Genomic DNA, 15,613 nt, shown 5'->3' with positions numbered 1-15,613 from the left:
TTGTTGTTGGGTCTTAAGAGAAAAGTCTGCTATTTTTATTTGGGGTAAAAAAAAAATGCAAGTACGTTAAGTAAAGGTAAGTCTTAATTCAATACAAAATCACTGATTTGCTCTGAATTTAAGCTCTGGGAATAGCATTACACAATCAACTCCATTCAACCAGCTCAGGAGAAGGTTGCTGCTTAATGAACTTCTGTAATAGGAACTTCAGCCTTCAGTAAGCAGCGTCACTAAAATGTAGTTTCAAAACTCAGATATAAATGAGAAGGATTTCTACCCCACAATAGTCACCTTTGGTAGTGATAAGAATATCATCCTGCACTGACAGCTGTAGTGCTGTTTAAAAACAAACATTCAGGGAATTACTGTAAAATTCCTCATAATGTTACTCCCTCAAAATGCATTTGAGCTTAGAAATCACTGAAGTGCTTTATAAGGTCTCTCAATAGTTGAAATAACTTTGGATCCACCCATTTAAAAAAATGAAAACCAAATTGCCCTAAACTTATTAATTTTCCATCATCCAAATTTTGTTTGCACAGTTTTAGTACAATGCAGTCAGCCTGTAATGCTTTTGCCGGTAGGCTGTGATAGTGATGCAAATGCATTATTTTCTTTGCCATCTAAGCAAATACCACTTACTTCCTCAAATGCTATTGCTGATCAACATCCACATCTGCAGGAGTCAAATGAAGCAGGGGCTCTTACACTGCTCGACTAAATCCTTCTCCTGTCATCCTTGCCAACATCCTGGAAATGTAAATTTGTCAGCATAAATAAACAACCAAGAAGAAAGTAATTACTCTCAGGTATGCCTTCTTAGCTTCTAACTGAGAGCTTGTAGGAGACCAGGCAGCTATTGATGCACATTTCTACAATCTCCATAAGGTAGCATCTTTTAAAAGCCTTCGTGCCCGCAGGTGTTAGAAGCAGTGGGCTACTTAAGCATAAACGGCCAGCTTCCAGAACAGAAACCTTTGCTTTGAAGAAGGAGGGAAGGATATCGATATTTAAAAACCCACAGCAAGAGATCCAGCTACTGCCAGAAAAAGAAGTTAAATCAGTGCTACGTTACCAAATCTATATTAAAAAAATTAAAAACAGATCCGGGTAACAGACAAGCGCCTTTAAGACAGTACTCACTAACATATATATTTAAACATAGCAAATGAGAAATGTGACACAATATGAATTGCAACTGGTTTTGAACTACAACCCACCTTTGTTTCTAGAAGCAGCCAATTCAACTCCTGAACAGCAGGAAGCGTTACCTCTTTTCCCAGCAGTTCCAGATGTATTTCATCTGGATGGACTGCCCTCTCTCCCACCTTGAGCCATTCAGGAGTTCAGATTTGATACGTACCCCCTCAAGCACCAACTCACTTCATGCCACCTCAGCTCTGCAGCTGTTTAGGTGGCATCAGAAGCAGAATTCAGCTGTCCTCATCTACAGCTTGCTTTGGGCTGGACACACCGCCAGCGTTTCTGTAAAGCAAATGGAGCTGCATCTACCAGATACTTTCTAGATGCTTTCTTGTGTGTAAGACCTAAACCACATCGCAGGCTGATGTCTTCAGGGAGAATACTGAGAAACAGCCCCGATAATTGCTATAAAACAGAGGCAAATATGATCAGAGAGCAGAACTGCTTAAGGCGACTCAAAATGGGACTCAGAGCTGCCTCCTGTGTACGAACAAATCACTGGCCCGGGCCCAGCAGCAACTGCCTTGTATTGACAAAAAACTCAGCTAGGAGACTATTTTTAAACCTCATTTAATAAAAGGGTTTCTTAGATATATAGAGGATATTAAGTAAATAAGTTACATAGTACATTACAATCACATCAGCAAGATCGCCTTTAGTGTATTAATATTTTATAAAAAAGCACACCAAAAATAAATTCAGTCCAGTCTATCACAACTGTACAGCAACAGGTAAATATATTTATATATGTACATTTTTAACGTGTAACAGTCTTTTAAAAGGTGCCATAGGCAGCAAACACACAAAAGGAAGTGTCTGCTCACTTGCTAAAATAAAAGTAATATACTTTATTATAAAGCATTTATACAGTAATTACAAAGGCTGACTGCTCCTGTACAGTACACCAAAGCTTTGACTACAAATTTAAAAACAACGTAAAAAGAATGAACTCAACAAGAAAAGTCTTTATCAAATCTGAACTGCCAGGGGAAAAATACATATGGAGAAGCTGCAGGAAACAGATTTTTAAAATACACATTTCTATAAAAATATATGTTGTTTTTGATTCTTGAGAAGTTAAGCATTTCTTGGGCTCAGCTGTTGATGGAATCTTGCTCTCAGAAAGAGAACTGCTCAGATGAAGCTCGGAGGCTGCCCTCCTAACACTTGGTGTCAAAGAGAACAAGGGCAAGAAAAGCAGCTGAACCCAAGTGAAGAATTTACACAGAAACTCACCCCTGTGAAAATCAAACACGGTTTGTAGACACCGCTTCTTTGTCTCTTTAAAGCTTTATAAACTTTCAGACATACATTAGAAGATAAAACAGAGAATGCTTGCATGGGAAAATGTGGTTGAGAATGAGGTTTCTGGCAGAGGTAATCACTGGACTAAAAGTGCTTTTGTATGAAAGCAGATGAGACTTCTACGGCTGTAGTCCTCCCCACTCACATTTCTTTTAGAATAGGATACAAATACATAGGAACTTCCCAAGACTGCTGCTTGAAAGCGAACTAAGTAGTATGTAATAGCTAAGAGAGGGAGAGCTTGCTCTTTCTGGTTTAAGAAACACTTTTTTTTTGAATGACGACTTTAAGATAAGCTTGCTACAGTTATGAGAAACACTGTGAAGTGTCAGGTTTGTGAAATGAGAAGTTTTGTTAGCTAATCCAGACTCCGTGGATTCCATCACTAGTATGGGAGTAACAATAGATGGGCTACCTTTAAGTTTCAGAATGTCTCTCTTTGCCCTGCCTTCAAGCAGCTGCCATCCTGCCTGGCCTAGCTGTCAGCACAGCTGTTCTGGGGCCTCCAGCGTACAGAAGTGAGTTCTCCAGGGTACTGCAGCCTGTTCAGCTAAGCCGCTCTGATTTTAAATGGAAAAACATCCAATACATTAAAATGCAGAGTTGTTCTTGCAGCCAGACAGCAAAACACCTGTAGCTGTATCAGATATGCATCACGAGTGCATGCATTTATCTAGTAGTTATATATACACCATCTTATAAAACGGAGATGCTATCCCGTGCAGAGCACAAATCTGAAAGGCTGAATGAATCTATCTGTAAAGGGCAGAAGGGCAAAAACACACAACCAGGGCCAAACATGACCACTAGCCCATCTCTCGCAGCATCTCTGCAACACCTGGAGCTGGCATCAACACCCAGCTGGGCGATGGTTTGGAAATACAGCCACTGCTGGGTGCATGACCACTTGCAGCCTCATCTTGCACTGTAAGGGACAAATTATCAGCACACAGCTACAGACCTGCAGCCTGTATCTTCTCTTTGTTCCCAGACAAAGGACAGCTAACACAAAGAAACACCCTCCTTGTTCCAACTCCACTGAGGAGCGCACAGTGCCTTTTTCTAAACTAACAGCAAGAGTAGCGAGAATGGAGACCTGTAAAAGTGCTTTTAAACTGAAAATAACCCGCACAGGGCTTTCAAGCGGACAAGTTGTCAGAACATAAGAGACTGATCTTTTTTCTTTAAATCACAATTGGAATAACAGCCTTAAATTAACACTGCGCTGCAGTGAAGAGCCACTCAAGTAATTTTCCCCTACATAATTCATTCCAGATCAGACAAATTCAGTTCAAATGCTTTGTCTACAGCAGATGGGGGATTTTTTTTTCTATTATTGTCTGTATTTGTTTGGTTTTGGAAACAACTCTGCCAACTTTTGCTAGTTGGCATGATCAGGTGCCAGGTCAACTCTAAACTGCTTCTGTAAGCAGGTGGGCAGCAGGTTTGGTGCTGCTTGTTTTTAACTAAGACACTTAGAGGAACATTTTCACTCATTACCATGACAGAAAAGGTCTTCTGATGGCTACCAGCAATATGGAAACACATTTGTTGCCACTTACTTGGCATACATATTTGCTTTTGTCAGCCATGCTAGCCCATGTTTGTAGCAGCCATCCTATCCTCAGAAATAGCCCTGTTCAGATTTTCTTCCAGCAACAGGCCTCTCTGTATCACATCTTGCTGTTCTCTGCTACTGCAGCAGGGTAGGAGAGAAGCGATTAGTACTGGATTTGGTGTGTAATAAATACATAGTTTTTGTGCAATTAAAGACAATTTCTTATTTGTTCTTAGCACCTCAATTGTTTACCCTTCGTAAGAGGCAACACAACTCATTGATTTCCTAAAGCAGACAGAATAAGTGAAAGATCTGCCCTTTTGGAACACACTAATAATGCTTGCCTTAAAGCATTATCATGCCTAAGAAGATTAAATTGGTACTTGAAGCAGTAGCACGATTTGCTCTTTAAATCTTTGTATTTGATTTCACCAGTTAATCGTCTGCCACTGTAATTTGCAATGCAATACCTAAAACTACAGCCATCTTGAAAACTGCTGAGGGCCACAACTGAGCATTGGCTCATTGTTACCCTGGCATACTTCAAGACACTAAAAGTACTGGGAGAAATTGAGGTGTTACACAGAGTGTTAACGGTAAAACAGGGACACATCTGGATTTCCTGCCAGCATGGAGAACAGTCCACATCTACAAATCTATCTGTGCATTTGCTTTCCTGGAGGACACAAATGAGTTCTTTTAGTTCAGCTGGGATTACGCTGCTGTTCCACTATTTCCCTCAGTTTTCCTAAAGGACTGCTCCTGATCACCGTCTGAAACAAGACCTGAAGCTAGCCATTGGTTTGTCCTGATATGAACAGTATGTTGTTGTTGTTGTTGTTTTTTTTTTTTAAGGACGAAATAATGGTTGATTTGGCACTGTTTTAGCAAGGATAGTGAAAGCATTTTCCTAAAATAGTTTAATTACCTTTATTTTAGTTCTCAGGTTTAGGCAGACCTCCTCTCGAACCTTAACAATCTTCAATTTTGCCTTGTTTCTCAATGTGTGCCATTTCCACCTCTATCTCCATTTCTTCATTCTGTACTTCCAGGTCTTCCCAGTCTTTTAATTAACTGTACGCCGTGCTACAGCTGAGACTGGTACTCCAGGGAAATGCATTCATTACAATAGTGCAACAGCATCTACATTATTTTAAACTCATTTTATATATATTCACAAGCCCTGCATGTTTCTGAGCTGATGCTCTGCCCTGCAGGTCTCAGGATCTGGAAACTACTGGCAACTTCCCAGAAACATACTTCAGAATTTTAACTGTATGATCACTTTGTACTGGAATTAATCCCAGCAGTAGAAGTGAACTGTGAGTTACAGCTGCTTCACTGACTATCCTGGCACAGTGCGCTAAAGCTTCTGTTCTCTCTGAAGGTGTGAGGATAGTGGCAGACAAACTTTTTCTCCAATTTACAAGAGGAAAAAGATAATAACACTGAAAATCTTAATAGGAAGACTGATGTGCTTAAGCTTCTCTTTAACAATGAGTAGCTTTCAGTTCTTTGCAGTTTATGAACGGATTGTAATAGTTTGTGACATGCCATCTGCTTCCACAGTCTTTTCAGCAAGACCCAGGGACATGCAGCAGTCATCCCAGTGCTGACAGAGTCACCTGGTTTTATTAGGAATGAAAACACAGAGTTGGTAGGAACTCAAACGCATACAGGCAGCATTGTCAACATTTTAAAAAGTGCAGTCCTTATGATAATGCTACTAATTTTAAGAGTAGTATCTGTTTCTATTAAGAAGTCTATGCAAAGGCATATGTATGTCAAAGAAAATATGGTACAATACACAGCCTCCCAGACTTGGACAGCGCGACCACAGTTGCGTAAAACTACCTGGGACAGGAAAAGAGGACCAGATGGCATGCTGAGTCAGATCCGTTTTCCATTGGCAACTTGACAAGTAGATACATTACCTGAAATTTATCTAGCAGCCTGAAGAGCCAAATTTAAAAATAAAAAATAAAAATAAATTTTTTTAAATCAGCCAGTTGGGAATACTTCATGTGCAATAACCCACCCAGGATCCCGGCTTGGCCATGCACCACAGGAGCAGCGCTCATGGGATGTGATTCACTGCTGGCACCCAGGAACTGCTGCCTCCACACTCTGCACTGAAGGAGCAGGAAAGGCAGCCAGAACACGGAGCTGGGACTGATCAACTGTGAGAGCAAGAAAGTGATCTGATTCTCTACATCTTCATGAAATAATGATGAAGTGGGCTATAAAGAAGCACAGACCAAACCTGTGCAGATCTATGTCACCTGGACTCCTTTTGCATCTTCTTAACTTTCATTCACCAGCAGGCTTTTGGTGGCTAGACATTTTTTTGGCTATTAGCACGTGCCAGTTCTGAAGGAAAAGTCAGCGTTTCAGCCAGCTAAGGGGGCAACAGAAGGACAACCCAGCAGGCTTAGCTGTTCAGACACTTGTGTGGAAGTAAGCGAAAAGCCTCCTGCACATACAGTCACACTCTGTCTGACAGGAAATATCTGGAAAACAAGGGCCTCACAAATAGAAGCTCTCAGTGACAGTAATTTCAAAAGCTAAATGAGGGCTGCCACAGGAAATAAATGGATGTGTTGAGAGGTAAGAGCCAGTCACAGGGGGATTTAAGGAGCTTGATAGAGATGAGAGTCCATTCCCCCCATCTCTGGGGTGCACACAGTCCAACATGCAGACAAGGTCCATGTTCATTTTCACAAAACAGACTTGCTCCCCTTTAACCAAAATCAAAACCAGCAGTTTTCATTTCAAAATTGCACTTGTGAAACCCAGACTACTTTCCAAGAAGTTAATCAAAGGCTAACTATTTTGTTTTCCATTAAGAGACAACCCACAAGGCCTGTGACTACTTTAATCCCACAGGATACCGTACACCCATTGCTGCATTCTTAATAGCATGAAAGAAAACCACCTCAGAGTTCTCTGAAATATAAAACTTCCTCTCAGAATGAGGAAGCGTATCTTGCTCATCCCACTTTTCATTTTTGTGAAACAGAGGCCAAAACCACGCGCCATCTTTCCACAAAACTTGCTGGCAGCCAGAATAAATGCTTAGAAAGAAAGGCAGGAAAGCGTAACAGGAAGAATAACTTGCTAAGAAAGAAAACATTTAGAAATCACCAGTGTCACAGTAACTGGATACAGTCACCTCAGAGCAGAGCACCATTTTCTAACTCTGGTCTGGAAACCGTTACATGCAAGAATCCTGTTATCATGATTCCTGACAAGCACAAGAAGAAAGGTCTTACTGACCCAAGAGAACTTACTTCCACTGCAGGTGACGTTGTTCAGTTGTGTACCTCAGGTATGATTATAAATAGAATAGAAATCTTATTTGTTTTTTCAAAACATTCCAAGCTGAAACAAATCTTCTTGTTTGCCATTCTGGCTTGGTCAGTACTGGCAAGGTGAAGTGGAACATGTGGCACGAGGAGACTGCAGCACTGAAACTGAGACCTGATGGTTCGGGTCAGAAAAGTGCAAGCAAAAAATGTGAAACCACTCAGAGGGTGATAGGTCCAGCCTTGCTACTCCCTCCATTTCTAGCCTGCTGCTATATTTCTCCATCCTCATCTGAGCTCCCACTGCTGCTTCCACTGCTGTTTGTCCCACTCTCGCTGCTCTCTTCCTGCTGGGCCTGGCTGTGGGCTGCTGCTGCTGCTGCCGCCGCCGCCTCTCTCTCTTGCTGCTTCAGTGCAGCTGCCTTCTTCTCCTGCTCTGCATGGCTCTTCATGTGAGCACTGCGGCTCTTCACCTTGTAGAACACCCTGAGGAAACACAGGTGTGTTAGCGCTGGTCTCACTTACAGCTTTCTCCTCCATTATTTGCTGAAAGAGCTTTCCATAGCTACAACTTCAAGTTTGTGAACTTCAGCATGGGAACCCACATTGGCACTGCAACAAAACATCGGCAGCAAACACCACTTCTGCCTCAGCATGTGCCAGTGCACTGGTTGAAGTATTGGCAGGAGATCCTGAGCACCCTCGAGTTACTTGCTTTGTTTCTTAATATATTTTCTAAATTCAGAGGGGCAACACTGGCATCTGAAACACACATGTGCTGCTTAACACAATAGGGCCCCACTTTTTAGCCATTCCCCCTGTGTTACAAAAACACAATAAACACGGAGGTGAAGAACAGTCAGTTGCCATTCCAAACACTTTTCCACACAGCTGGAAACATTTTGAGCTTTTTCCTCCCAATTCTGCACTACCATGACCTATTCCTCTATCTCTCAGCATTAACTATTTTGCCTGCTCCTCCTGTGTCAGTGCCCAGGGCCAAATCTTAACCCTTCGCCTTCTAACAGCTCTGCCCTTTCCAATGCATCATGCTCTCTGAGGATACAGGGACAGTATACCTTGTCAGGGTCAGTTAAGTCCCAGACACAGCAACATTGTATTAACAGCCCTTGTGATTTAACTAGATTGAGATCTCATTTTCTTGCCATCCAAATACCACGCACCATTGAAATGCAGGCAGCGCCTCATGCCATTTGAAGAAAAATGGTCAGAAGGTAATTAGCCAAGTAGAAGTATCTTGATATCAATATACCTCTGATATGAAAGACACCTCAAAGCTGTAAGTTGTTAAAATCAAACAAAAAAAACCACTGTAAAAACCCCTAATGTGCAAGATTAAGTAGGATAGCAATTCATTAAAATTATTGCGAGTCTACCTGGCCTACTTTACTGTAATTCCATGACTACTTCTGGAGGCTAAGTTGCTCTTACCTGCCACACTTTTTACATGGAAATGTGTTTTCTGTGTTCTGAGTTTTACTGGTAACATCTGATTTTATCTTCTGTTTTCGCCGCCTCCTCTGCACTGGAGCAGTAATAAGCTTTCGAGGTTTCATGGTTGTCTCTCTCGGCCTTCTTCCAATTCTGCCTGTAACAGTTGCCTCTTGACTCCTTATATTGGCATCACTGGCCTTTGGAGAGAGGGAAATGTAAGGCAAACAAACCAAAACCCACTTTGCACTGTGGTCCTACGTGTACATCAACTACAAATAATTAAGTTGGGTTTCCTTGCCTTACTCATCCCAGTTCTTCCAGAACAGCACACAGTCTTGCTACCAGCCATTCTCTAAGCTACCTCAGCCCAGCCCTTGCTCTGGAAGAAGGCAGAGGCAAAAACTTTTACATCGAACTGTTGACCTGGTATTTTCTAAACTACTTGCAGAGTGAAGGTAGTATAAAAAGCACAACATGCACAATGCAGCACTTACTATTAAATCATCTTGTAGTGTCTGTTCATCTTTGAGAAGGAGTATGCTCTTCTTTCTGTTATCCAACCCTTCCTCTTCCTCCTCTTCCTCCTCTTCCATGTACCCCTGTTCTTCACTGTAAAAATCCCTTCTGAGAGGAAGAACACGTGCAAACCTATGGGAACTCTTCACCAGAAGATAAAGGAACTGTTAATTTTGGTGTCTGCAAGTAAATGTCATTATGTGACACAGGACAGACACAAGCTTGTCAGTCTGAACTCCACACTGGCCAAATTGTTTCTGCTCTTGATTCTACTACCAGACAAGACAGTGCACACAAATCAAACTTAGCACAATAGCCCAAGAGAGATGAGAGAAATTTAGGAAATTACCTTGATGTCAACTTCAGCTTCATCTCTCACAGACTTTTCATTACCAACATCTATGTCCCCAAAAATTAAGGTCCCATTCCGACCAATTTTCACTTGCTTCTTATACGTGTAGTAGAATTCCACACACTGAGCCACTGTCTTGGTTTTTATCTGGTGTTTGGAAAACACAAAAGTGCAATGGATTACATGATTTTAAGAAGGTTTATAAACAATCACTAAGGATGCAATAAATACACCTCATGTTTTTCTTTCCCTAGCAGTCTCAATCCCACTACAATGGCTGTTAAAGCCTTCTCTTCCATGTTCTCTTCTCCTGTGTGCCCCATCCCACAGCTCATTCCCTACTGCCAATGCTATTCATTTCAAGGACTTCAGGACCAACTTCCCAAAGAAAATCTGGTCAGTGTAAGGGTGACAGAACCTGGCACTTTGTCTGTCTACTGGACCTCTTAGCCTCTGAGACATTCCAATTGAGCTGTCAGGATAGAGAGCAGCCTTTCAGTTTTATGGGAGAGTTTTATTTTACAGCAGCACTTCGGAGAAGACCAGAGCAGAATACTGTTCCAAAAATGGAAAAGAAGGTTTGCAGCACTTTCCCATTTTGGCCACATGCATTTCATACTCATATGGTGATAGACAATTATCAGTACAGACCTTTGACCATCCACATATTCTCTATCAGGGATTGTTTTGAAAGTTTGGGAGTATATTCTTTATTTCTGGGCTTTTACAGCTTAAATGCATTTTGGATATTTTATTCAGAGAAAACAAATGCAGCTCCTGATTTTGTGCTCTAAGTCCTTCAAGTGTTTCCTCCCCCCTTGAAGTGTCACACCTCATGGAAAACACACAGGAATGATGTTTTTACTGTCAACGTCACAGCAAACAGAACAAAAGGATGCATCATTCACATATCCTTCTTTGGTGCTTTTCATCAGCAACAAGGATGTGTTTCTATTTAGTTTTATAAGCAAGCCATTTAAGCTGTACTGGAACACTACCAGCACTCTAAAAATATGCCCTGTGGAAGCGATATCTGCACTATGTGGACTAATGGAAGCAATTTGGAAAGTACAAGGGTTAAGTAAATAACAACAGCAAAAAAGAAAAAAGAAAAAAAAAACCTCAACCACTATTGTTCTAGCTATCTCTAGTGAGATTTTGTGCTGTGCTGGATGATAACATTTCTACAAAATCTTCTGAGTGCTTAATACTGAGGTTTCAGAAAAATCAGGATTGAATTTCCTGTATTAAATGCTCAAACATTAGAAGATATCATTGCCATAAAAAACAAACAACATTAAAAAACTTACCAGTTTTTGGACTAAGAAAAAGTCTTTCTTGTAAATTGCAATGCCTTTGTTGAAAAGCTTCTTTTCAGCAACTTTCCAACTGTCTGATCCTGTAGATAAAAAAGTTACAACTAAGTCCCTGCAATTCCAAATGTTAACTCTTCTAGGTACTTTTTCTTAAATTTCCCTTTAAATAAAATGAATGCACACATAGAAGGGTACAGTCTCACTTTACACCTAATCCTACACAACTGCAGGCTGCTGTTAACCCCTCTCCTACTGTCTCATTTCAGCCCTCCTCTCATCACTTCATTTTAGATCTAGTGCTCATCCCTACAGGTTAACTCAGTTCAGCGTGCTAAAACTAGCTAATTAGAAGAACTACAATATTTTCCAACAAAACAGCAAGCTTAATAGACACACTTTGTGGTGGCTCAGTCATTAGATTTGATAAAAGGAAAATGGTAGGGGCAGGAGAACAGGATCTTCTCTTTCAGCAGCAATCCACAATAATACCAGATTAGATGTAACAGCAAACTGTACTTGATGATTTATAGCGTCCTAAACATGTTAGTATTCTAGCATCCTTGCCTCCAATAATAAACATTCCAGAATCTCCTCCTCCCTTATAGATATACCAAAGGAACAGCATTACAGCAGCAGTATGCAATAACGAATAAATGCAATTTCTATACTTTGTGGCAGCAGCTATAAAATGTCTCTCTGCCACCTTGCATCAGGACTCTCAAGTGGCTAAGGCCAATCTAGATGAACTTAACTAGTGTTACACAGCCTAACATTTCCTACTTAGGTATGACACTAAAAAGGCAGTTTATGGCATGTACATTTCACAGAAACAATGACAGGCGTCAACAGGTGGCTGAGCTCTTCACCTCCTAGCTATCCTCAGCAAGCTTGAGATCTCTTCCCTCACAACCCCTCTTAACTCCACCACAAGGAAATCCATGCCTGAGAGGTTGTGATCCCAAGGTTACCACAGTATTTCCTTTGTGGACTAATTATTTTTCTGCATTCTCCGTGGCTTAGTATAAGGGATCAGAGATTCTGAGAGATGTAGTGTTTCTTACATTGTGTCATGATTTGCAGATGCACAATTCCTGGCAAGCCATCCTCTGATATACTGCAGAGAAGCGTGGCCTTTAAATCTTATCATAATGTTAAAGAGTGCCCCAGAAGAATAGGAATACTTTCCTATTCCCTTATGACAGACAGACGGCACAGAGTTATTCTGGTTAACAAACCTGTGTAGTGATAATCTGCCAGAGGATGGGTAGGTGATCGTACTGGCCCCTTCAATAGCAGCTTGGTCAGAGCTCCCTGAAATAAACAACACAAATACAAACTTAAAGATCAGGTAATTGTTAATCCTCTCCTTTCTGGTAAGCGAATTGAAAAGAAGTTCTTCTCTTTTTCCTACATCACAATTAATACCTGCAACATGTAATGCGACAACTTTAAAATCACATCCTTGACTGTCCACTAAATTTTGGCTACCTCTGACAAGTGGTAAGCCTCTCATCTTACATTTAAGACAACATTTAAGATTCATTAGGCAGTCTCATCTTACTCATCCTGCTAGACAGACAATCTGTTAAAAACCCAAAAGTTTGAAGTTTGAAATATGAACAATAGGGAGTGAACACGGCAGCGTACATCAGGCAGAACACTTGTGGACAGCAACATCTCCAAGGGACACTAAGCAGTGTGAGCTAGAAGCAAAGGAAAGAGTCTTCAAAAGGTTTCTATTCATCAAGTAACAGGTCACCTGGCCTTCATTAGAATCTTTCACCACATCAAGGTGACAAGGTGGGAAGACTCACCAGAATGCTTCCCTTTTCTTCATGTAAGAAATGCAGTGCCAGCTCCTGGTTGGTTCCAGCCCCAGGAAAAATGCTTGAACACGCAGCAGCTAGCAGGTTTTCCACTATTCCCATAGAGATACCAAACAAATTCAGATTAGAAGATTAAAATAGAGTTTCCTAGAGAATTCACGTGATTAATTAGATCTTTTGAAGCAGAATTAGATGTAACAGAAGATAAAACTGAGATGAGGAGCGACCTTGCAAATTTACTGGGGTCAGATTTGAGCAAAGGAATTCATTAGACTGCAAGGTCGCAGAGCACAGTGCCACATGCAGCACTATTTACACATGGAGTTTTTTGCACCTGTACGTGCCACAGCCCGTATGCACCAAAAGCAGACAGCTCCTCAGTCTGCTAACTAGCTGCCACATCCCCTGCTTCCTCCTCCTGTCTAATGTCTACAACTTGATTTTCCCAAATATTATTATGTCTAGAGCACCTGTTTAAACATACAATCCAGAAAAATAAATTTTACTCCTAAGATTGCTTTCAAGACCAGTTAAATATGTCATGATGACTGGCAACTCTATTTTAAGTTATGCTTACAGTAGACATGTGGTTACCTCTACTATGGCTGTGGCACTCAGCCCTATTTACCAGCCTTCCACATTCTTACCATTCTGTTGGGTGACTTTGTTAGTTTCCAGGTCGCCCCATGGCTGCCACACCAGCTCTGCTTTATGTTCATCAGCTGCTGCCAGAGATCTGTCTTGAAGTGAAGGAATTTCTGCTTGAAAGCGAGTTCCTACATTTATACGCCTGCAGAAAAGATAACAAGTCACGGTCAGGAAACTTCTACATTAATCAAACAATCTGCATCTCTGGTAAATGCACCAATTACGGAGAAACCAAAATGCAGCAGGCTCTGGCGTATAGCAAGAACAGCTTTTGGGTGTTGTATGTTACAACTGAAAAGATGAGGTCATCTTATTGTGCAGATACAGCACGAGAGCAAAACAAAAAGCAAGAGATTTCATGCAAGATTGAGACAACCTTGCTAAAAGAAAAAAAAGCAAAACAAAAAAATCCAGATGCATCCTCATTTCAGCACACTGTGGTGGATTGCAAAATGATATTAGTGTGGAATATTCTGCTCACTGCAATTAGTCTCACCTATTGGTAAGGAATGCAGTTTTACAGTGGAGGAAAAGGGTTATGGATACTGACCCACCCTAGAAGGGATAACTACAAGCAGGTAATCAGGTGTCAGGTGGAAACAGATAAAAAGTCTGTTAATACTTTGGGAAATTTGGGAGATTTTGTGTCCCTGGGCAATGACTCTTCTGGACTCATTTGTGAGAGGGAGATTAGTAGCTGGAAGAACCAGAGGAAAAGAACTTGAGCTAGGAGGGATATCTCAGAAACTACCTTTTATCCTAAAACTAAACATAGACTATAGTGTCCCTAAGCAGTAAGAGCCTACGAGCCAGATCTTACACCTGCAGTATCCAAATAAAACCTGATTTCCACCACAAAAGCCCACCATTTACTCAAGTAATCTGATCTAATGTGGCCTGCTCCAAGCAGGGACCTGGACCAAATGAACTCCCAAGGTCCACTGCAGCTAAGTTATTACATGACTCCTTTAACCTGGAAGCCTAGATTTCAGTACAGCAAAAGCTCTTGCCTGTTATCGGTGCTGATTAGATGCCCTGTGATACAATTATATGTGGCATAATTCAGAATTGAGGCCAGCTGAGGGGTGACTACAAGGAAGACTTGAAAGGAACTGAACTGCAAGATTCCTAAGACACTCAGATCTGTGACAGCAGCTGCCTATTAATCTACTTCACAAATAGAAGAATTAAGCTTCATTAGCACATTTCCTATTCCAAATCTCTGCAATCAAATAACCTTTTAAGAAGCATTAGCAGAAGCTCTGACAAAGCAAGCAATTAAGAACACAATATGTGGCAATCATAAGTTATAATTAACTTCTACAAGAATTGAGAATGCAAACCAATGGATCAAATCATACTTTTTTTCTTTTTCATAAAAATAAAAAATAATTTTAAAAATGTTTCCTGCCATCCTTCCTTTATGGAAGGTACATCCACATAACAGACCACAACACTACTGCACAAATTAACATTAAAGTAGCAAACTAATTACCTTGACAACACAAAATGACATTACTTTGTTATTTTAAAATCTAAAGTTTTCTGATCTGCCTAGGCATCTGTTCACTAAGTCTTAAGATAACAAGATGGCTCTTTGCACATTAACTCCCTTTCGGCAACAGAAAATGAGCTTGCATTACAAGTCACTATGGCTTCAATTTTACAGTAACAAATTTGAAAAATTTCATCCACGTCTGGATCCGCAGCTAATATTATGCCATTAACTTCAGCAATTTAAACCACCAGAGACAACAGCAAAATTTAGGAACATCATGCAAGGCTCAAGATCAAGATCTGCAGGGAAAACAAAAATATCTGTTCAAGAGGAGGTTCACTTGAACCAACAACAAAACAAGGAATTAAGTTATTGTCAAAACCCATTAAAAACAAACCAAAACTAAATCTGTGCTTGTTTATTTCTATGAATGAGTTTGAACTGCTGTATCCTGTACTGCTGTTGGTGCAGTACAGTATACAGGAGCAAAGAAATAGTGATTATCTGATTGAGTTGTCCTGGAGCCAGAGCCTGGGCCCAGAGGGAATTTGTGAAGGTGATAAGAATAACCTGAGTTTATTCACAGTTGCAATAGGTTTCCATCGACTCAGGACAGCCTACTGCCAAAAAA

The 15,613-nt window shown here is 40.8% G+C and overlaps 1 protein-coding gene across 8 annotated transcripts in view; it reads right to left on the bottom strand.

Moving 5' to 3' along the window:
• The window catches only part of ELMSAN1 (ELM2 and Myb/SANT domain containing 1), a 68,092-nt gene continuing 52,566 nt past the window's right edge, over positions 88-15,613 (bottom strand). For 6 of the 8 annotated variants that reach the window (XM_021403434.1, XM_021403431.1, XM_021403430.1 and 3 more), the window contains 8 exons: positions 13,484-13,626; positions 12,825-12,928; positions 12,246-12,321; positions 11,005-11,093; positions 9,692-9,841; positions 9,321-9,485; positions 8,824-9,023; positions 1,758-7,857 (listed from right to left, as the gene is read on the bottom strand). In XM_021403434.1, coding sequence (XP_021259109.1) covers positions 7,644-7,857; positions 8,824-9,023; positions 9,321-9,485; positions 9,692-9,841; positions 11,005-11,093; positions 12,246-12,321; positions 12,825-12,928; positions 13,484-13,626 — 1,141 coding nt within the window. In that variant the 3' untranslated portion in view covers positions 1,758-7,643. Of the gene's footprint in view, positions 751-1,757; positions 7,858-8,819; positions 9,024-9,320; positions 9,486-9,691; positions 9,842-11,004; positions 11,094-12,245; positions 12,322-12,824; positions 12,929-13,483; positions 13,627-15,613 lie in introns of those variants that run through there. The other 2 variants (XR_002440677.1, XM_021403436.1) reach the window with 2 other exon arrangements.

Source organism: Numida meleagris, chromosome 6 (assembly GCF_002078875.1).
Source record: "Numida meleagris isolate 19003 breed g44 Domestic line chromosome 6, NumMel1.0, whole genome shotgun sequence".
Classification (NCBI taxonomy): domain Eukaryota; kingdom Metazoa; phylum Chordata; class Aves; order Galliformes; family Numididae; genus Numida; species Numida meleagris.
Note: the sequence above shows the minus strand (reverse complement) of the source record. Positions and strands in the feature narration are given on the sequence as shown.